This window comes from Bos indicus x Bos taurus, chromosome X (genome assembly GCF_003369695.1).
Source record: "Bos indicus x Bos taurus breed Angus x Brahman F1 hybrid chromosome X, Bos_hybrid_MaternalHap_v2.0, whole genome shotgun sequence".
Classification (NCBI taxonomy): Eukaryota; Metazoa; Chordata; class Mammalia; order Artiodactyla; family Bovidae; genus Bos; species Bos indicus x Bos taurus.
The window spans coordinates 114,638,821-114,661,881 of NC_040105.1; the positions used below are offsets into that span (position 1 = coordinate 114,638,821).

The 23,061-nt window shown below is 42.5% G+C and overlaps 1 protein-coding gene across 8 annotated transcripts in view; it reads right to left on the reverse strand.

Moving 5' to 3' along the window:
* The window catches only part of AFF2 (AF4/FMR2 family member 2), a 534,465-nt gene that overhangs the window by 10,336 nt on the left and 501,068 nt on the right, over nt 1-23,061 (reverse strand). For all 8 annotated transcript variants that reach the window (XM_027533311.1, XM_027533308.1, XM_027533305.1 and 5 more), the window contains 7 exons: nt 21,701-21,923; nt 17,326-17,597; nt 16,686-16,749; nt 13,658-13,794; nt 9,482-9,553; nt 7,772-7,865; nt 4,952-5,004 (listed from right to left, as the gene is read on the reverse strand). In XM_027533311.1, the coding sequence (XP_027389112.1) occupies nt 4,952-5,004; nt 7,772-7,865; nt 9,482-9,553; nt 13,658-13,794; nt 16,686-16,749; nt 17,326-17,597; nt 21,701-21,923 (915 nt within the window). The remainder of the gene's footprint in view (nt 1-4,951; nt 5,005-7,771; nt 7,866-9,481; nt 9,554-13,657; nt 13,795-16,685; nt 16,750-17,325; nt 17,598-21,700; nt 21,924-23,061) is intronic.

The following is a 23,061-nucleotide window of genomic DNA, read 5'->3' on the forward strand; positions in this document are numbered from 1 at the left end:
GTACCAAAATGCTGAAGTGGGGATGACTCAATCTGGGAGCAATTGAACTGATATGGTCACATGAGATTCACACAGGCTGTCCATCATGACAGCTTTGGTCCACTTCTACAAACAGAGTATATCTTCTGGTATATTCTAGTATGAGGGTTAAAGTGAATCCCCACAATTGCTCTGCACTTGTGTGATGTAAGAGGGTGTGAAGGTTTGCCTGCTCTGTTTATAACTTCTGAGATGTGTGATACTTCATGATGGAAAGATTTATTTTCAAGGTAGGGTGGGGACAGAGGGATAGGTAAACTCAGGGACCTGGGCACAGAAGGTTAACATAAAAGCAGTGAATGCTGGATTTTTTTTTCATGGCAGGTTGGAAATGCTATTATCTAGTCTCTCTCCTCAGAGAAGGCAATGGCACCCCACTCCAGTACTCTTGCCTGGAAAATCCCATGGATGGAGAAGCCTGGTAGGCTGCAGTCCATGGGGTCTCAAAGACTCGGACACGACTGAGCGACTTCACTTTCATGCATTGGAGAAGGAAATGGCAACCCACTCCAGTGTTCTTGCCTAGAGAATCCCAGGGACGGGGGAGCCTGGTGGGCTGCTGTCTATGGGGTTGCACAGAGTTGGACACAACTGAAGCGACTTAGCAGCAGCAGCAGTCTCTCCCCTGTCCCCACCCCAGTGGTGCTCAATAATCCTTAAATGTCAATTTACAGCAAGAAAGGAAAATGTCCTCATTTATAATCTCTAGAGAAGATCACAAACATTGAGACGGGGACCATGTGGTGCTTGAAAAGTTCTGGAATCCCAGGGACTGAGACTCCAGCCTGGGGCTCCTGAGCCCCTCCCCTTGCTGGAGCCTTCATGGACTGCAAGAAAAGGCTAGATTCAATGATTTCCAACTATGCCCAGAAATCTCAAGGGGAAACACATCACCTCTGTTTACCTCATATTTCCTGAAAAGGCCTTTTCAGTTTATAACATTGAGGAGCTGGTGAGGGGCTTTCTTTCCTTTCCACTTGGTGCTTTCTTTTAAATAATCAGTGGTGGAGGCGAGGAGAATGAGGGCATGGTTTGCCTTTGGTCATGACTGACCTGACATGAGGCTCTGTGAGCTGATCTGGTGTGGAGAATGCCTGAACTCCCAGAACACCACATCATACACGTGAAATCCACCAATCAAAGCCTGCCTAAGACAGTGCTCCTCTGGCTGGAAGGGCTGTTGCAGTACTCCTCTTAGTGTGCCTTCAGCTCCATCTTGGTTCTCCCCACAGCTGGGGCTTCATTCTTGAGTTCTCCCTCTGTGGATCTGCTTCAGATTTTATGCTTTTCTTCATGTCCACGGCACATGGCCATAAGTGTGCACACACCAGCACAGGTTTCCACCACCCACAGCAGGAGCAGTCTAGATTCCCACCATCCTCTCTTGCCTTCCAGCCACACTCGCCCCCTGCTGCCCCTGGTAGTCACTAGCCACGCCCCTATCTAAGAAGGTGGTGGTGTCTGGCTGCTTGGAATGCACTTCCCCCAGGGATCTGCATAGCTCATTCTCTCATCATCCTTCCCTAATGTCCCTATTGAGGATCCTCCTCCCCCAAGCCAAGCAGCCCTTTCTCTTCCCCTTCCTTGTTTTAATTTCCTCTAAGACATTTATCATTTAGCATATGCATTCTTTTTCTACTGTCTTTTTCTTCTGAAAGAATGTGAAATAGACAGGAATTGTCTATTTCATCCAGTGCCATTCCCAGCATATAGAACAGTGCCTGGTATACATAACATGTACTTAATACCAGTGAGATAAGTGAATGGAGTGCCTTCCAGTGATCTCTCTGTTATTATATGGTATCCACTATGTATGAGGTGCTCTGGAGAGGGAAGAAAAATAATGTAGAGCAGCACACGGATAGGGGATAAATACTTTGGTAAAATGCCTGGCAGAGTGTCTCATACACAGTAGGCAGGCAACAAATCTTTGATGAATTAAAGAATGAGCAATTCCTTATTGAAAAGAGCAAAGAGTCTAATGGGGAGAAGAATCCATTAATTTCTGGCAAACTAGGATAAGTGCCAAAAGTGACGTGTAGACCAAGAGCTGTGGGAGTTCTAGGGGGAAGATCACTTATGTCTCCCAACTTAAAAAGGTAATAATGATAACAAAGCATGGCAGTGGCAACAACTGCTATTTGTTAAAGTTGCTGTGCACCAAGCATGGTGCTCTGGGCTTCACTGATTATTATCTCTAAGCCTCATGACAACTCTGTGGGTGAGTTTCTGCTGTCACTGTTTCACAGATGACAAGAGGGCTCAGAAAAGATCACTTCCTTTTTTGAGAGCCACACAGCAGATGGCCAAAGAGCTGCGATTTGAAAGGTCTGTTTTCCTGCAAAGTCCATTTTCCTTCCATTCCGCTAACTTACCTCCAAGTCCTACCTTCCCTCTACTAGGTTTCCCTTGATGTGGGTGTCCACCTCGAGCTCACCCTTGAGTCCATGTTGGCTTGTTCCTACTACTCTCCCTGGGCTCTTCCCATGTTTGCACAGGCATAGCCCTCCCTAAGCTTGGGGAGAAGTTTTGCTTGATAGAAATGTTCCCTCCAGTGACAACCAAAACTCTTTGCAGTCCTTTTATTGGCCAATGTCCCCAACAAGGGGAGATATCTCTTCTCTTCAGACCCTTTCGATATAGCACCCAAGGCCTCCAGTGTACAGAAACAGCTCTTCTAAAGGCCTCAAATGGCCTTGTTCTTTCCTCCTTCCATAGCCTTCTTTTTTATTCTCTCTGCCTGACATCTGGGACTGCTGCCCCTCCCTTTTTTAGCGTCTCCACGATGTGGTTACCATGACTCTCTATTGGGACTGAAAGCACTGGTGCACCCCGTTTCTGCATGGCCTGTGAGCTACAAATGTTTTGAAAAGATGAACATATGCAATCAATTTGATGAATGAGAACGCTACATTTGAACCCCAAGAACACAAAATTCTATTTTTCCAAAATTCCTTTCTTCTCCTTAACAAACTTGTATTCTAAAACTGCTATTATATTCTGAATTTCATCAGTAAGATTTTTGTGGAAACTTGTTTTATCTCATATTCTTTTTACGTAACAACCTCAGTTTTTTTCTGGACTGGCAAAGCCCCAAATGTGTATTATCTGGCTCTCTGCAGCAAAAATTTGCTGACCCTTGCTCTATCTCGAGTAGGTTTTTCTTCTTCTTCCAACTTATTCTTTGCACTGTCTTCACAGTCAGGGTCAGGGGAGGCTTCTTCTGGAAGGATCATGAGAGGTCTGGTGTGGGGCCAACCATCCTCATCCACTGGGGGATGCAAGCTATAGTGCTGCTAGCAGGCAAAGAAGCCCTCCTTGGCCACCCAGGGAGGCCCAAGATCTCTTTTTCTTGGGTGTCCACAGAACTTTGTTCAGATCTGTCCCCTCCTGCCACTGGACCACGTGCTTCTGGAGTACACGGAGCCTATGGCATTCAGTGCATCCCCAGCCTCTCATAGGGAAATGCACCCAAAGTATGTGCTGAATGAATGGGCTGTAACCCCTGGGCAACCGTTTTGAGTTGCCTCATTCAAAAGCTCTCTGACCTACCAAAAGGAGTGTGCTTTCTTCAGATAGAAGCTGCTTTAAAAAATCATTTCAGGAGGCTTTTAATGTGACTTCACAAGCTTAGAATGTGTTTGAGTTCTTTCTGCAGAATTAAAAAACTTTTTCCCAGTGATTCTTGAATGGGTGCTTACCTGAATTTGCCCTTGCTTTACTCCGTGTTCAGAGAAAACAGCTTTCTCTGGGCCTGTGGTCTCGCTTTTGTCCGTCAATATAAGAGAGAGACCTAATTCAACAATTTAAACGGTACTTCCTTTCAATAGAGTAATTGAGTTGGCGCATAGTTTTTAATGGATCTGTTCCCTCATTCTGAATGTTTTTTATGATCTTAGAGTTCACAGTTTCACTCCTTTGGGAGTGTGCTTTGTAGATATTTATAAAGCGGCAAAGGAGACTATTTCACTGTTCAAGAAAGTGTTTTGATCAGAGACATAAGAATTTTGAAGTGGTGAAAAATGGGGGGAAAAGCAGCTCTTTTCAAAAGAATACATCTACTGGTGGAAAGTGGGCTTGCAGTGGTCAGAGAGGTATTGGACTCAGGAGAAACGAATGCTCAGGTAAGTGTGGGCACATAGCTAGTTCAGGGCTGAGACAGAACTAGGATTCTGAATTGCCCTCTGAAAAGGAACCTCTCTTCAGAGGAGGCTCCGATGTCATTGGGTCTGGCCTTTCATTGCAGAGAGAAAGGGCTCTCTTAACTTTTATCCTTGGAACTGAGGGCAGCCTTGGGCCTGGGTCAACTGGTTTACCAGCTCCCACCCTGCTGCTGGAGGCCTCAGCTCCTCCAAGCAGATACGGCTCTAAGGACAGTTGTGGAGTGGGTGAGTTCATTGAGCCTCAGGCCGGCAGTATAGTAGATGCTTTTATATTTTAGGGCAGAGTATTTTAGTATTAATATAAAAATCATCATGAAGGCTCAGATAATTGGCTGACGAAGTGCCTTCACATTTTCAGCACTATTATGCCTTCGGTTTTATTAAAGCACTTACCATATATCAATGAATATTTCATTGGTCTTTCATTACTGAGTGAATCATTGAAAAATCACTTCAGTGGAGGTAACTCTACCCTGCCTCCCCGAAATGGCATGGTGCTTGCCATCTCATTAACTGATATTTTTATGGCCGTCATTTGGCTTAAAGATCAAATAGTGAAAGAAATTTGGAATCACATCATGTTAAAATTTTCTGTCCTACCATTAGCAGAAACCTGACTAGAATTCTGTGTGCACCCAAATTACTGTAATCTCAGAATTAACCTTTGTGCCTGGCTTGTCAATACCAAATATTTGGGGTCTATTCAATCACTAATTTTCATGAAAAAGCAATTTTCAGAAGATACTTACTTTCCATTGCCTACCCATGGAGATGGTATCTGAGCGACTTTTGAAGCATTTTGCTAAAAGAGAGAAACAGAGAGGGAAATGAGGACATCTATTTTGTGTTTTATTAATTCAGAAACAGATGGAAGTGTGATTTAGAGTACATTAATATTGATTGCAGCATTTTGGGATGCCTCCTGTTTCGTTAGCAGAGCTGGGATGTATGTGCACGTCAGCACACCACGATGCACACTCGATGAAAATAGCTGGTTAGGATAATTAGTGGGCTCCAATCAGGACCGTGAAAGTCACTTGATGAAAGATCTTATATACTAAAAGGCCCAGTGAAATCAGACTCAGTTCTCCAAGAAGTGGTTTAATTATCCTCATCTGAAATTTATTCTGCAAAACAAGCTCTTCAGAGTACAGACAAGCTTTTCACCTTTAGCTCTAGTTGCAAACTTTTTCCCTGGGATGCAAGTTGGCTTATCATTTCTAAAATCCCAGGAACTGGCCAGAACCAAGCAGCAGAACCAAGCAGCCAGAACCAAGAACCACACACTGTGTGTGTGTCTATGTATCACCTGGATTTGCTATCATCACGTACATATCCTCATGGCTGATGGTTTTCCCTGTTGAGCAGTGTAACCGGCTCAGGGCTGCCCTGAAGTGGAATGCTAAACCTTCTTTTCCCTCTGATGGGCCGGTTTAAAGAATGGGCCTCCTTTAAAAGGGAACCCTCCTACACTGCTGGTGGAAATGTAAATTGGTGCAGCCACTATGGAGAACAGTATGGAGGTGCCTCAAAAAACTAAGAATAGAATGGCCATATGATCCAGCAATCCCATTTTGGGGCATATATCAGGAAGAACATCTAATTTGAAAAGATACATCCATCCCTATATTCACAGCAGCACTATTTGCAGTAGTCAAGACATGGAAACACACCTAAATGTTTGTTGACAGAGGAATGAATAAAGAAGATGTGGTACATATATACAATGAACTATTGCTGCCACTGGCAGCAACATGGATGGACCTAGGGATCAACATCATACTAAGTGAAGTAAGTCAGAAAGAGAAAAACAAACACCATATCACATCTCTTATATGTGGAATCTAAAATGACACAAATGAACATATCTAAGGACTAGAAATAGACTCACAGACATAGTGAATAGACTTGTGGTTGTCAAGGGGGAGGGAGTTGGGGAAGAGAAGGAATAGGAGTTTGGAATTAGCAGAGGTAAACTATTATAAATAGGACGGATAAACAACAAGGTCCTACTGTTTAGCACAGGGAACTATATTCAATATCCTCCTATAAACCAGAATGGAAAAAGAACATGAAAAAGAATGTATATGTGTGTATAACTGAATCACTTTGCTGTGCAGCAGAAATTAACACAACACTGCATATCAACTATACTTCAACACAATCCATTTTAAGAAAAGAATGGGCCTCCTCTTTTTTCATGGCTGTACACTTGTGGAGCATGGGAAATCCTGACACTCAGCACCGCCTCACTAGAAAAAGATCAGCTCATTAGAATGACCTCAGCAGGTGGGAGCTTCCCGTTTTGAACCTCAAAGAAGCTCAACGCTCTGCCAGAGGAGTGAGTTACTTAACATCAGTTTGGTATTTTGCAGTGCACTGAACACTGCGCAGAACAGGCCACAGAGAATGGAGGCCAGGGCTGTGGCTCAGAGTGCCCTCAAAGGACCAGCATCAGCATCGCTCAGGAACTTGTTCAAATGCCCATTCTTAGGACCTGTCCCGGACCACCAGCGTCAAGACGCCTTTCCAGAGCCCAGGTGGAGACTGTAGACACATGGTCAAGGGCAGCTGCTGCATTTGACTGCATTCACAAGCACTAGCTTTATCATGGCCACACCACATGAGAGCTGCTCTTTTCCTAACTGAGTGGGCATTCCCGCATAATCGTGCACCCCTACCCACTGGCTTTGAATGTCTGAGGTAAGGTCAGGATTTGATTCATTTCAAACAACTGCTTTGATGCAACTGAGCCATGTCAGCTGACGCACTTGGCAAAAAATAATATGACTAAATAAATAAAATTATCCTTTTCTTTCAAGACCTGCCCAATAGCAACCTTGAGCCCTCAACTCTAACACATGATCAGCAATGACGGGTGGAAGGAAGCAGCAGAAGGTCCACGGAGCCTCAGCCAATGACACCCGACATGGTTGCCAGGCCCAGCTCCAGGCTTGCCGTTTTTATCTGGGCTTGTTCCCACGTCTTGGCATTGCATCTTGTGGTTCAAATATTTCATTTTTCTTGCAAATCAAAAACACCAGCTCCCTGAGTGGATGAGTTTGTTTATTTATTGTTGGTTTATTTTGACAGCCAAAGTTATCAGTTGTCTTCAACTGCAACCACTATCTTCAACACTCCCCATGGCCAAAGGGCCCCTGGGGGTGTGGCTGTGCCCTCAGAGCCTAGGGTGGCTGTGGTGACTGCTCTCACTGCTGAGAAATTTCTAGGCTGGCATGTCATGTAACATGAGCCATGTTCTGCAGGCAGTCCACAGTGCAGGCAGAAGGGATCACCATCCTGACTAGACCCAGGAAGGCGCCCAGGCTCACTTGTTCACTCCAGAGCATCATCAGGGGATTGAACTATGGTACCTTCTCTCCCTGGAACTGGATCAAACCCAAGCTCTCTGCTGAGCTCCAAAGGAGAGGTGAGACGGCCATGGCCAGCCAGGATGCAGAAAGTTCAGCCTTCAGCTGTGACAACCGTGACATTTCATAACATGCCTGCCATGTCTCATTAGTGATTTAATCACCCAGGACCTATAAATTACACAAAGTACATATTACCTTAAAATATTCCATCAGTGATCTGGAGTACTTCATGGCATGGTCCTTCTTCAGTTTGAACATCCTCAGGTAGAGAAGTGACAGGCATCTGTAGCTGTGATGATGGGGAAAGGAGCACATTAATGCCAACACTTCCTCAGACCTATTCATTAAAAAACAGCTCCCATCTGCAGCACCTCTCCTATGGTTACCGAGGAACATAAGTGAAAAAAAGAAATTTTTTTAAAAAGAAGGAATAAGCATAGTACAGGGAACTATATTCAACATCATGTGATAAACTGTAAACCATAATGGCAAAGAATATGGAAGAGAAGATATATGTATAACTGAGTCACACAAACTGGAATCAAGATTGCGGGAGAGATATAAATAACCTCAGATAAACAGATGACACCACCCTTAGGGCAGAAAGTGAAGAAGAACTAAAGACCCTGTTGATGAACGTCAAAGAGGAGAGTGAAAAAGTTGGCTTAAAACTCAACATTCAGAAAACTAAGATCATGGCACCCAGTCCCATCACTTCATGGCAAATAGATGGGGAAACAATGAAAACAGTGAGAGACTTCATTTGCTTGGGGTCCAAAATCACTGCAGATGGTGACTGAAGTCATGAAATTAAAGACATTTGTTCCTTGGAAGACAAGCTAAGACAAACCTAGACACCATATTAAAAAGCAGAGACATTACTTTGTTGACAAAGGTCCGTTTAGTCAAACTATGTTTTTTCCAGTAGTTATATATGGATGTGAGAGTTGGACCATAAAAAAGTTGAGTGCGGAGAACTGATGCTTTTGAACTCTGGTGTTGGAGAAGACTCTTGAGGGTCCCTTGGACTGCAAGGAGATCAAACTTGTCAATCCTAAAGGAAATCAGTCCTGAATATTTATTGGAAGGACTGATGCTGAAGTTGAAACTCCAAAACTTTGGCCACCTGATCTGAAGAACTGACTCCTTAGAAAAGACCCTGATGGTGGGAAAGATTGAAGGCAGGACGAGAAGGGGACGACAGAGGATGAGATGGTTGGATGGCATCACCAACTCGATGGACATGAGTTTGAACAAGCTCTGGGAGTTGGTGTTGGACAAGGAAACCTGGCATGCTGCAGTCCATGGGGTCACAAAGAGTCGGACACAACTGAGCTTCTGAACTGTACTGAACTGTCACTTTGCTGTACACTAGAAATTAACACACCAGTGTATATCAATTATATTTCAGTAACATTTTAAAAAAAAGAAAAAGAGAGTTCACAAAAGATGGAAAAAGGAGGCAGAAGGTCAAAGTCAGGGAGACATGTTAAGATACATTGCTGACTTCTTGATGGAGGAAGAGGCCCTAAGCCCAGGAATGCAGACCTCCTCTGGAAAAGGCGGAAGTGGATTCTCCCTAGAGCCTCTGGGAGGGAAGCAGCCATGTTGATGCCCTGAGTTTAGCCTAGTGAAACACACTTCAGACTTCTGACCTTCAGAACTGCAAGAAAATAAATTTATGTGGCTTTATTTTTTTAAAAAAGAAAGGATAAGCATTAAAATTCCATCTTGATAAGAGTATAAATGTGGAGATTAGATGTTTAGTCAGCAACTGAAGAAATCCATTAGTTAATTTTTCAGAGTTTAGCAGAAAACAGGAATAATGATTTAAGCAGCTTAAGTTGAGTTTTCAAATTTTTTGCGACATTTCAGCTATTTCCTGGTCACCTCCATGAGACTTACCATAGTACAGCCAGCTTTTTGTCCCCATCTGAAGCCAGGGGGCTTGCAAAATTCTTCAGCCTCATGGCATACCTTTGAAGAGAAAGGACAAGCTCAAATGGAATCTGTCTGACTGTTCATAAAGCCCCAACACCATTGGTATTGTCATCACTTGAATGAGCTAGGCCCACATTGGTTCTGGCAGGAGGACTGAGAAGGCCATGTGGGCACAAGAGTGCTTTCCTGAAAACATTCACAAAATGATGACCACAGGTGTGTCACAATAGCACTGATGTGACCAATGGAAGCTCGCTCTGGAGAAGCCAGTTAAATTTAGAGCCCATGCTCTAGAACAGTGCTGTGGAATTACTGTGGGTTTCACCTGTGTATAAATGCTGGAAAAATAATGTTTCTAAGAATACTCCAGCTAAACAACATTATTATCTTTCCACGAGAGATGGACACAAATGTCAGTCTCAGTTGAATTTTTGACACCTGCGGTAAACAATCACACAATGATGTCTGACACGAGCATGGCGAGGCCTCCGACACAGTTATAGAGGGCATTTCTAATGGCTCAGGTGTGGAATATATTCCTGTAGGAAGTGGTTTTGTTTTTTTAAGGGTGGTCAATTTCACAGCAGGTGAAGGTCTGAGCACCCCTAATTTATGGTGCTTGCATATTTTGTCTTTCCATTTTCTTTAATAGTTACCATTCCACACCAGGGCAATCAAAGGTTGAATAGTTCCCATTTTTGTTCTTTGAGCTGAGCACATTCCATTCTGGGCATTTAGACTCTTGAAAATCAATTCATTGCATAAAATCATTGTCTGAGCTTTAATGCAATTTCACAGGAACTCGTGGTGGAATAAGTAGCAGAGTTTACTGTTGCAGAAGGAAGCTGAAGATGTTCAGGCAGCCTGGACTAGCTCTTCATCATGACAAGGCATTGGTGAGCCCACACTTTCAGCAGCCTCCCCAGAACACCATGCCCCCTATCACCCCGCTCTCCCTATTACTGCCACAGTTCTGTCCAATGAACATTTTCTGACAAAAGGACTCATGCACTTGCTGTGGGTTCCTCCTGTTGTTGCCATATTAAGCAAAAAGGGTTTTTATGACATCATAAATCTGTGTTTGACAGCTGGATCACTTAAATGTCAGTCATTCTGGATCACTTAAATGCCAGTCGTTGTGATGCCCCACTTGTTTTCACAAGTATATTTCTACTGCAGATTCCCAAGGCTGAGAGCAACCAAAATTACTTCACTGAAAAACATAGGGTGCTCTACCATTAAGGAGAGTATAGTAAAAATCTCTTCGGCATAAAATTTGCTACTAAAAACTATGTTCTTATTACAGTCACCCTCTAATTGCAGCCACTGTTGAAACGCCTTGATAGTGGAGTTCCAATTGCTTACGTGGGCAAGAAGACTTAGTTGCCTCAGTTCATTTTATTCCCAACTGAAATTTCTCTCCAAAGAAAATTATACACACACATACACTAGGCAGAAAATATATAATTCTATATATAGAGGGCACATAAAGGATTGCACATAGAACTGGTGAAATTTGGGGATAAAAGACCTGATGACATCTGAGCAAGGTGGATGGAATGTACCAATGTCTGTGTCCTCCATGATCTTGGACTAGAGCTATGCTGGACAGTACCATGAGGGGATATGGGGGGAGAGGGACACATGAACTTCCCGTATCATTTCTTACAACTGCATGTGAATCTACAATGATCTGAAAAGATAGTTTCAAAAGACTGCCTTTAAAGTGAATGTCTCTAAGTTATCCACTGAGTTTTACCAGGTTCCACTGAAAATATACCCTATGGGGGGAGTAAACTATCATATCATGGAAAAAACCTGCTTGGAGAAAAAGAAAAGAAATTGTAAATAATAAAAAGGGAAAGGAAGTGTTTTCTAAAGGAAATAAATATTACTCAGTGATTCACATTGTATTTTTACCAAAAATGAACTGTGAGGTTTTGCTTTTCTATTCTGAGTGCATGTGTAAGAAAAATATGTGTGTGTGTGTGTATATATATATATATATATATATATATAAATAACTGTAATTGGGGGTGAGGTTATGGGTGTTATTTCACCCCCAATTACAGTTATGATCTTGTTTCCCTTCCAAGTTGGTCCACATGCAGAAGCATGCTTTTTGTGGTCAGAAATGTAGTGAGTCTATAACTCATAAACATTTTCATGCAGCTACATGGTCTCCATCACTGCTGCATTTCAATGGCTGCAAATTATTCTGTTGAGAGTACTGTGATGTAATTAATTACCCTTCTGTTATCGATGATTTGCTTTGCTTCAAATTGGGTGCTATAACATAGGCCAAACTGAACACTCTATGGATAACTCATTCTCCTCTTACAATTCTTTTCGTCAGTACGGGAAGTTCAGATTTCTAGAATTAGTGGCTTCAAAGATATGAATGCTCACTTGTATAGGTTTTCCCACACGATGCCAAATTGCCCTCAATTTACAAGGATCAATTTCCGTTCCCACCATCAGCATGGTAGAGGTCCACTTCACCATAATTTTGTGTGTGTGCTAACATTGTGCTTTAGTGGTTAATTCGTGCCCAACTCTTGTGACCCCATGGACTGTAGCCTGCCAGGCTCCTCTGTCCCTGGGATTCTCCAGGCAAGAATACTGGAGTGGGTTGCCATGCCCTTCTCCGCGGGATCTTCCCAACCCAGGAATTAAACCCCGGACTCCTACATTGCATGCAGATTCTTTTATCAACTGAGCTACAAGGGAAGCCTGTGCTAACATTTTTACATTTCCTTGTTAATTTAAAAGTGCCTTAAATTGTGTTTGGGGATGAATAGAAGGTGAAGCTTTTCTTCTTGTTTATTCATTAAAGTTTCCCTTCCATTTTGATTCCTCATTTTTTCCCAGTATTTTTATCTTGTACATCTTTGAAAATTGCAGGCAGTCTTGGATAGACACTGAGAAATCAATTTCCCCTTAAAAGCTACAAATGGCGGTGGCAGCTTTCACATAAAGTAAGTCTGAGAGATACTTTATATGCTTGTCAGAGCAGCGAAAAGCAAAGATGGCTGCCTGGCCTGGCAGAGTAAGGCTGGAACTTTCCTCATCCTTTCCCTACTTCGGCAGCTTTAGCTAAATCTTATGAGTCTACGTAATCATAGTTTTTGTTGTTTTTTCCTTCTTTATAATGGTTCCCATTCTTTTGATCTTTTCAAGTGCTTTCCTCAGAAAATATGCATGCTTCAGTCTGATGCCTGTCTGAAGGTTTAGGTACAATTGTCTTCAGATTTGTAACAGTTTATTGCAGATGCAAGAACACAATAAAAAGCAGGCCTGGCATTATCAGCTAATCGAGCCAGAGGTGCCTGGGATATAAGGGCCTATCATGTGAAGAACTGCTAAGTCAAAAACCATGATGTTGTCCATCCAGCAAATGAGGGTGAGTGCTTATCCACTATTCAGAGGTGGATGAAATTCTTTTCACAAATACCTACAGATTACAGGAAGGCACTCAAATGCGTATCATTTCTTCTCCTTTCCCTTCTTACAGGAATTTTTTGATTGCCCACAAACTCCACTGCACCAAGACCAACAGTCCAGAAAATTTCATTCAAAATGCAAATGAAACCAATAATCTCTGCTGTTAATACACCATTCCCTAGTGTCAGCCTCTTCTAGGCTTCCCTGCTACCAGCTTGACTGTCCCTCAAATTCTAGATGCCTGGAAAGTCTATTCCACCCCTGATGTTGGAACAGTGCCCCTCTCTTTTTCATAACAGAGGCAGAAATTCTTAGAAAACATGATTTATAACAGAAATCCCAACAGGACTGCTTTCTGTGAATTATGAAACTGTGCTTTGAAAAGACAAGGGCCCGCTTGACACCATGAAATGATGATCCTTTATTTCCACCCACTACCTTTCCATTTTATGAATATCGCAAATTATAACACTCACATTAGAACCTCTGAAGGGGATAACTGATAAAAAGCAGTGTCCATCAGTTATAAATTTTCCATGACATGAATCAAATGGCAAAAACTAATTATGGTAACTTCTGAGAAGAAGGTGCCTTGGATGAATCATTACTAGGTGGAAAAGATATTTTTCAAAAACACAGTAGCTTCTAATTATGAGTGGAGAGAGCTTAGGAAGAAGGTAGCAGAAAAGCATGAACCTGAGGAGTTCCACAGTCTCGGAGTACATGGTGTATGGAGACTTGGCTTCCAGAGGGTCTCTCTCCATCGCGTTGCCACATTCAGTGAAGGACAGGGCTGCATCCGCGTAATTCACGGCTTTGCCAAATTTCTCGAACTGAAACAGGAAGAAGACTCATCATCATGACAGTTCCTCTTCTCTCCTTCATCGAAAGCAGTGGTGCTCAATCCTGGGAAACTTCACACCCCTCCCCCAGGGAACATTTGGCAATGTCTGGAGACCTCTTTGGTTGTCCCCATTAGCGATAGGGGGCATCTAGTGGACAGAGGCTGGAGATGCTGCTAAACATCTGCAATGCCCAGGACAGCTCCCATTGTGGAGAAGTGCCTGGCTCAATAGTGCCAAGGTCGAGATATGGTGGGGGCAATTAGGAATTTGTCTCGACAAGGATGTAACTTATTTCAGGTTCTGTTGTCATGACATGGAGGCTGGGTGAGAAGAGAAAACTGTAGCCAAGGTATCATGTCTTTGTGGTATTCCTATTTTTGTTATCTTTTTGGTGGAGCAGAATTCAAATCACTGCCTCGACTAGTTTCTATTGACCACATTTACTAGACTGGTCATCGTAATGTCCTTAGAACAGGGATCCCCAACCTCCAGGATCTAATGCCTGATGATCTGAGGTGCAGCTGATGTAATACTAATAGACATAAAGTGCACAATCAATGAAATGTGCTTGAGTCATCCTGAAACCATCCCTGCCCCCCTCCCCATTCCAGTCTGTGCAAAAATTGTCTTCCAGGAAACCGGCCCCTGGTGCCAAAAAGGTTGTGGATAGCTGGTCTAGACAAAGTTCGCAGTGAAACTCCACTTTTTACAAGCTTCCTGGACAACTAGCACATCTAGTCTTTCCTTGGAACTCTAGCATAGCATGTCAACCCCATCCCCAGGAGAAGAGTAACAAATGGATGCTACTGTCATGAAAAATGGGAAGCTGCAGTGTGACTGGTGACAATAATCACATCACTTTCATTGTAAATGATGGTCTGAAGTAGTGAGTCAAAAAGCTCCCAAATATAGCACTACTAAATATTTTAGTTTAGTAAAATTTTATTGCAAAAGGTTTTAGCCCTGATAATGGTCACGATTAAACTGACTTAGACATACTGATTTCTTTTTTATGTGTAATGAATATTATATATGACAGTTTTATAGTGAGTATTTTATAACAGTATTTAACATTTTCAATTTTTGATAGCTGGATGGAAGAATTTCACTAATATGGAATTTTATGTGAAAGAACCAATAGAATGCAGATTGACCAATTTTAATTTTCTTATATACCTTTTATCAAAATATTTTCTATGCAACTGTGAAGGTTTCAATTCTCAAAACAGCAGAGTAGCTGTCTCTAGCAAAGGATTAAGTACAACTATAAAATGATGAGTTACAAGTCTTGCAGAATCTCTTGCTGTAAATGACTCTTTTTACAATAAATGTTCTTCCCCTTTTATGTACTGCAGGAATTTGGTGCTTTCCTTTCTGTAAGCTGTTGTGGAAAAACATCAGTTTCAGCCCAATTCAAACTGATTTTATGAAAACCTTTGTGTATATATGCAAGTTATCTCCTTCTTCTCTTGCCTTACAAGATAACTTCCTCAGGTCATCCAACTCTGATTGGCTCTCTCCTGTGGAAATTAAGGAAGTCTACAGGAAATCTGGAAATCAGGAAATCTACATCCTGATTTTTGAAACTGACTTTTCATTCACAAACCCATAGCTGGAAGGATCCTTAAAAAGCACCTGGTCCAAATCCCTATTTTTCCAAAAGGAAAAACTGAAGTCCAGAGAGAGGACTATATGGGCCATAGTGCTAATGAGTGGCTGAGTCACACCCTCTTCTGGGCCTCGGTTTCCTTATTTATAACTGAGGGGCTTGAACTCCGAAGAAGTGTCTAACTCTGGTATAGATGTAAGACTGGCACAGACATCTTCCTCTGAATGAGTATTGCTCAACCTTCCCCTCCCCCCATTATCATTCCCTCCCCCCTCCCCTACCACTCAGTGAATTTTTTTAGACTTTTTTTCCCACACACCCCATTGAGATTTTAATACTAAAGATATACCAATTATCTCCTTATGTACTGTGGCCCTTGAGAGGGCAGTGGATGGTGGCCACTCACAAGTGATGGTGCAGAAACCATTGTGGTCCTTCATTATAGCCCTCCCAGAGGCAAGCAGCACGGGGCAGCCAAGTCTTGGCTGGACACAATGCAATGATGGAGGATATGATTTTTTTTAACCCAATGGAATTGAACAGACATCTTAAATTATGCTGGGCTTTAGTTGAAGGTAGGGATTCTGAATTCAGGGTCTTCTCTAGGGCAGTGGTTCTCAACACTGGCTGTACTTGGGAATCACCTGGGAGTTTTGACACTCACATCTGGTCCCACTCTCAGAAATTCTGATTCCATTTCTCTGGGGTGTGGCCTGAGCATGAGGGCTATTTTAAAGCTCCCCAAGTGACTGTAACACACACGATTGAGACCCTCTGTTAGGTTGCTTAGTCAATCAAATAGCTCTCTGTGCCTGGTTTCTCCTGGTCTAGGTACCCACCACCCTTGGAGGCAGCAGGGCCAAGTGTCCTGGGAAATCCAGAAACCAGAACATACTTTCTCTGTGCAGGGCCCTAGGTTATCTAATGCAGCAAGCAGTCAAGTTTTTTCTACAGACCTGAATTTCCCAAAGCCAATGCTTGAGGCACTTAACCAGCTCTCAGCAACTCTCTCCCTGCCTACACCAGTTTGGAGTTCATTAGAAACCATGGGAGCACCCACCTTCTCCAGGGCAGTTTCAAAAGTCATTTCAAATTCAATTGAAAGGTAGCATAAGCCTCGGCACCTCTGAAGTTGGAACAAGGGGAAGAAGAGTGGGAAAACCAAGAATGGCAGGGCAACATGGCGCCAAGAACTTGGGGACTCTGCACCAGGCTAAGGAATTAACCAGCTCCAATCTCCCTATGTCAGAGCAGCAATAAGGAAACCTACCAGTGCATCGGCTTTGTGCTTCAGCTTCTTAGCCTCTTGCATGTAATAATCAGCATTGTGAACCCTAAACAAACGAAATGAGCTCATTCAGAAAGCAATGTTTCATCTTTTCATTAAAAGACTGAATTGTCATACTTTGGGGGGCTATAAATCCATTCCTATACAATGCCTTGAACAGGGCTGATGGATGCTTGTCACGCATATAATAACCAAGCTTGAAATAATCCAGTGAGTGAGATCAGTTCCTAATGGCCCATTAGGATAAATACCTACATCCTCCAACCCCAACCACTCAAGTTGCCCAAACAGATCCAATAGAATCTAGCTGTAATTCTCTTTGTTGGCACACAGTTCTACCTGAGGACATGGGTAAGCAAGGAGGACTAAGCAACCTAGGATTCAGCACCTGCCTTTGGAAACAGTAACAGAGCTCTGTGTTTAAAATCAGCCAATGACATTTCTAGGTGGGGATAAGGATGTATGTGAGGAGGAGGAATATACTTTTAAGGCTATACGAGCTGCACAGCTGCAGCTAAGGTCTTATTTCAGGTGACATATGCATGGTGCTCGAAAAGCCATACTGCCCCCACCCCCATCCACTGCTCCCCAACTGGGTCCAGAGAATCTGGGGACAACATACGAGTCATCAAAAGTGAGCTTGGGTCTCCGGACATTGGTGGTGCTGGTGGACAGAAGGGGCAGGGCCGCCCACGATGTCATCTCCAGGTGACTGCTATCCATGAGGCCAGTGGTGATGGCGGAGGTGGTGGTGGAAATGGTTGTGGTAGTGGTTGTGGTAGTGGCCGTGGCAGTGGCTGTGGCAGTGCTGGTGACAATGGCAGTGGCAGTGGCAGAGGCGATAGCAGTGTTGGTGACAGTGCCAGGGGCTGCCTTTTTTGGAGTGTCTCCCTCCTGGGAAAAAGGAGGACAAAGAGTTTCCATTAGGTTCAGATTTTTAGAGTATGTTTTCATAAATGCTTTGCATGTCAATCACCCTAGGAAACAAGGCGAGAGAAAAGACAACAATGCACATGGCTTGAGGATACACAGGTGATCCTGGTATATGTCATGAACTCTGGCAGTCACCAGCTTTTCTACGATGACACCGAACACCAAGCCTCTTGTTACTCTGCAAAATGCCAGATCTAGTGCAGCAAACCAGTCATCCCTGGGCCATGAACAAATAAACCAGGGTTCTTCCCACCATGCCTTCCATCTGAGCTGCTCTGCTTTAATCATATTTAGATATTGAAGTTCCGTAAATTATTTCAAAACAGAATCATGCTCCTGAAACTTTTTGAAAACCACTGCTCGATTTCATCTCATATTTCTCCCTCTCCATTACCCTCACCCAATCCATTACAAAGTGCTATTCACTCCCTCTCTCCAGTGTCTCTTACATCTGTCCCTTCGACCTCTGACACCTCAAAGGGCAGGCTCTCATGACTTCAGACCTGACTTCACCCTTCCCAGCTCCCTTCCACGAACCTGTCACCACACTGAACTCATTGTGATTTCTCCACTGTCCTGCTTTGGTTCCCTTGAAGCCTTAGGGTAGAAAAAGCCTCCTCCTCGTTACTTTCTTTCACCTTGCTATAATGTATTGTATTTTTCATTTTTAAAATAGAGGTAAAATACACATAATATCCAATCTACCATCTCAACCATTTTAAAATATCCAGTTCAGTAGTGTTAAGCACATTTACATTGTCCTCCAACCAATCTCCAGGACTCTGAAAAGCTGTAACTTTGTGCCCATTAGACCATAACTCTCCATTGCCATCTCCCCAGGCCCTGGCAACCACCCTTCTAATTTCTGTCTTTGAAAATCTGACTCCTTGAGTTACCACATGCAAATGGAATCATACACTATTTGTCTGTGACTGGCTGATTTCATCTAGCATGACATCCTCAAAGCTCAAGGTTGTAGCACATGGCAGAATTTCCTTCCTTTTTAAGACTGGGTAAGATTCCACTGTGAATTTAAACCGTACACTGTTTAACCACTTCCCTTCATTTCTAAACCCTCCTTATCTCTCTTAATACTCTCAGTTCAACCCAGATCAACAAATGCCTTCTCAGGAAAACTGCCTATGTCTATGGCTGGAAGTGCTTTAAACCTTTCTTGTCCCTTTAGAGATGGGTCCTTTTGAAGAAGGAAATGTCAACCCACTGCAGTATTCTTGCCTGGGAAATCCCATGGACACAGGCTCCTGGTAGGCTACAGTCCCTAAGGTCACAAAGAGTCGGACACCACAGTACAGACAAGGAGGTGGGAGAGGTGTGTCTCAAGCCTCCCCTAAGACACCAATCAGCAGCTATTTTGTATCTAAGTTCATCGAGCATGTTTCATTGTTCACCTTAGAGTGAGAGCCCTTTCAGCGCTGGGGCCATCTCTGATTTGTGACACACACCCCGACACACCCTGTCCCATCACCCCACTGCCCAGTGTGCTCAGTGATTTGCTGACTGCAGGCCTACCGGCCTTAATCAAAAGGGTCACTTTTCAGCTAAAAGTCAAATGTGAACATTTCTTATATCCATGGAAGTCTCATCTTTTCCACTTCATCCCAAACCTCCAAATTATCAAAATTCTCACCATGATGAGCTCATTATGATAACTGTGCTGAGAGACTGCACATTTAAAAGTGGTTATGATGGATATTGAGAAAATTGTTTCAAGTCCATCACAGATTTTATTCAACCCAAACGCATAAAAACTAAGAGCTTTCTGAACTCCTAAGCCAGCTCCACACTTCTATTGCTAATGCCCGAGGGCCCAGACCGAACAGCAGGCCAGCCCCAGTGAGAGCGCCATGTGTTTCTATGACCAAGATAGGTGACAAGAACCTTGAAACACCACGTCCACCACACAAATGGCACTGATGTCAGTCCTGGCACTTCTGACTGGAAATGACTGCGTTCAGCCACAATCATCTAAGTCATATAAATACGTCCTCTGTTGACCCTCACCCATCCACTGAGTCAATAAACAGGACTTCATGGTTACATGGAACAGAGAAGACTCTAATAGTGCAAAATGGAAAACACTTTTGGAACTGGAAGAAGCTGTATAGATCACCTAGTCAAATCTACTCATTTCATGGACTCAGAGAGGTGTCATAATTTGCTCAAGGTCACAGAACAGATTTGTTGCAGTGTTAGCACTATGTTTCAAGCAAGTCTCTTAATTTCCACAGTCTCTCAGATTGCAGGCCATGGCCAAAGAAGACATAAGGAGTACTAAGTCATATCATGGAGAATTCTAGTGATTTCCTTAAGAAAATGATCCATTTCTAGGTTTTCTAGGTGCAAATGTAATCATATTTATCAGATTTTCCCAGTAGTTTTGAGAGCTTTCAGAAATGCCTTTGCAGATCCTCTTATTACCATTGTCATAAGAACATACATGTTAAGCACCTAATTATTTGTGACCATGTACTAGGTGCTATATGAACAGAATTGCCTAGATAGGTAGGGCATGTGTCCTCCAAAAGCTTGCAGTAGAAAAAGCCTCAGTTGAAGTTTATCACATTAATTATATTCAGTATGAAAAACAGGACTGATTTCGTAATTATTGCTTAGAATAGATGGCTTCATTCCTAACACTGTAACTCAGCATCTTTAAATGTGAATGCAAATATAATCTGGGCACACATACATCCAAATTTCATTTGGAAAATCACAACTTTATAATAGAGCCATTTCTTTATATCACCAATAATATTTACCTAGGTATGTATGTCATCTAGTTATCTCAGATGATGCAGGACCATAAATTGTGGTCCTTAAAGCTCAGAGGCCTCATGGCTTTTCATGAAGTGTTAAATGGGTGCTTTTGGTTCAGGGGCTACCAGATTGGTGCTAGACATTTGAAAACTCATTGATTTTCACTTGTTTGCTTTTTATATTACATTTGAAGGATCTTGAACTGCAAGGAGATCCAACAAGTCCATCCTAAAGGAAATCAGTCCTGAATGTTCATTGGAAGGACTGATGTTGAAGCTGAAACTCCGATACTTTGGCCACCTGATGCGAAGAGCTGACTCATTTGAAAAGACCCTGATGCTGGGAAAGATTGAGGGCAAGAGGAGAAGGGGACGACAGAGGATGAGATGGTTGGATGGCATCACCGACTTAATGGACGTGAGTTTGAGTAAACTCTGGGAGTTGGTGATGGACAGGGAGGCCTGGTGTGCTGCAGTCCATGGGGTCGCAAAGAGTTGGACATGACTGAGTGACTGAACTGAAGGATCAAGTGCGTACGTATTTGCATATACATGCATCTACACGAAAAGGCAGATAGATTTGCCATTAATATTCACTAGTGACACTATCACTCATGGTTTCCATGGTTCATGTACATATACCTGGGGCAGATAAAAATACATTGTGTATGAATGTGAAAAGGGATACAAATTCTCAATCATTTATGCTAATCAGGCAGCAGTGCAGAAAATCCAAAGGACAGGAAAATCCTTTAGTCGGGCTTAGAGAACCACAATTGTGTGATTTTAGCCACAGATTTGCCTTTTAAACTCCATCCTTTTGAGTCATTATTTTAAAACACAATTCATATCAGCCAAGTTGGGTGTGGAAAGACATTAACTTGGAGTTCCAGCACCAGTTCCCTCACCTTGAGCAATTCCATCCATTTGGCCTTTCACTAAAGATTCTGTGCCTGCCATGTGCTGTGGTCAGCATTGTGTAAGTGTCCCCCAGCCCCAAGATCTGAAGGGATTGGACCAAAGGATGTCTGAGGCCCTGAATCTCTGCATAATCATCTGTTTGGAGAAGTAAGACTGGAATGAAAAATTCATTTGAAGTTAACAGAATCAAGATTGGAACTAATGGAGAGTTTGTGTATTTGTGTACACACACACTTATATTAATATTTTCTCTCTGCCCCTTCCTTCCACCCCCCTGCAACATCTCCATGAGGTCAAGTTGACTTAGATAAGCTGGGTCAACTTGTTTCTACCTGACAATGAGAAGATTCCTTCTATGATGCTTACGTTTACAGCTATCCCTTTGAAAGTAGCACAGAATTTGCCTTCATTCCTCTTAGGTTTGGTCGAGGTGATCTGTCCAATCAAAGGAATGGTTTTGTCTCGACTGAAGGGACCATTATTGCCGCTGATGTTCCTGCGACGTGGAGGGTCCTCTGGCAGTGGGGAAAGTGGAGGAGGAAACAGCTTTTCTTCTTTTCTTCTATTTGCTCTCCTGGATGAATTATTTCTGTGTAAACAGAAAGTACAGGGTGTCAGAAAACTCTGTCTCTCTTTATTCTGATCTTTTGCATGATGCTGCTACGTTTAGCTAAAGTAATATGTTGGTTGATGGTCCTTTACCTGGGGTGGAGTATATAGAAAATGCGTAGACACATAGATGTCTATAGAGAGGTGGCCCTCCCTAGAGATTGAGCCATAGATAAATGCAAAAATCTAAGAATAAGCACGGGTCTTTGAAACAGAACTCCATGATAAATGGAAATGTCTAATGGTGTGTTGCCCCAGTGTGATATTTGCAACCTTTCAAGATTACTGTTAATTAGATTTTTATGGAAAATCCAATGCAGACTTTAATCCCATCATTTTTTAGGATGGTTCCTACTTATTCTGCTCTAGGACTTAACTGCACAGTCACACAATAAATGGTACAATAAACAATTAGTGGAAGGATATTTTCTTAAGAAATACAGTACTTAGACATTACCCAGAAATAAATAATGCACTAAATACTTCTGGGACACACTGGATTGTATATTCCAACTGTTCTACTGGAGGCATAATGAGCCCCTGACCTTAAGTTGTTATACTGAAGTACTGATGTACTCCGCTTTACAAAACTCCATTTGAAAAATATTTTGTCATTTTGCCACAAAATATATGTGGTCCTAGAAGTGCTCCCATGCTTCCAAACTGATTTATCTGCCCATTAAACGGGCATCATCAAATAAACTGAGACTTCAAATAAAACAGAACAACTAAAACCTTATGCTAGCTGCTTAACATGGTAATTGGGCCATGGATTTTTATTTTAGTTACTGTCTTCGACTAATCAATGAAGATTACTTGAATTTTAATCTTTTCTTAGACAACTAATATTGCACTGTGCAGCCATTTACTTTTCATGATTATTGACTAAAATTTTCAATAGCAAATTAAGTCAACAAGAATTTATGTTTTCCTCTTAGTCAATTTCAGTCAGTGTCTAGAAATATAGATTTACAATATCTCAAAGCAACAAATCAAAGATGAACAAGCACTCAAGTGTTTTGATTTCCTGAAATGGTAGACACCAATGCAATCCCCTCATTCCACTTCTGCTGTGTTGCCCAAATTTGCCAGTTGTAATAATATTTGCTATCTTCTCT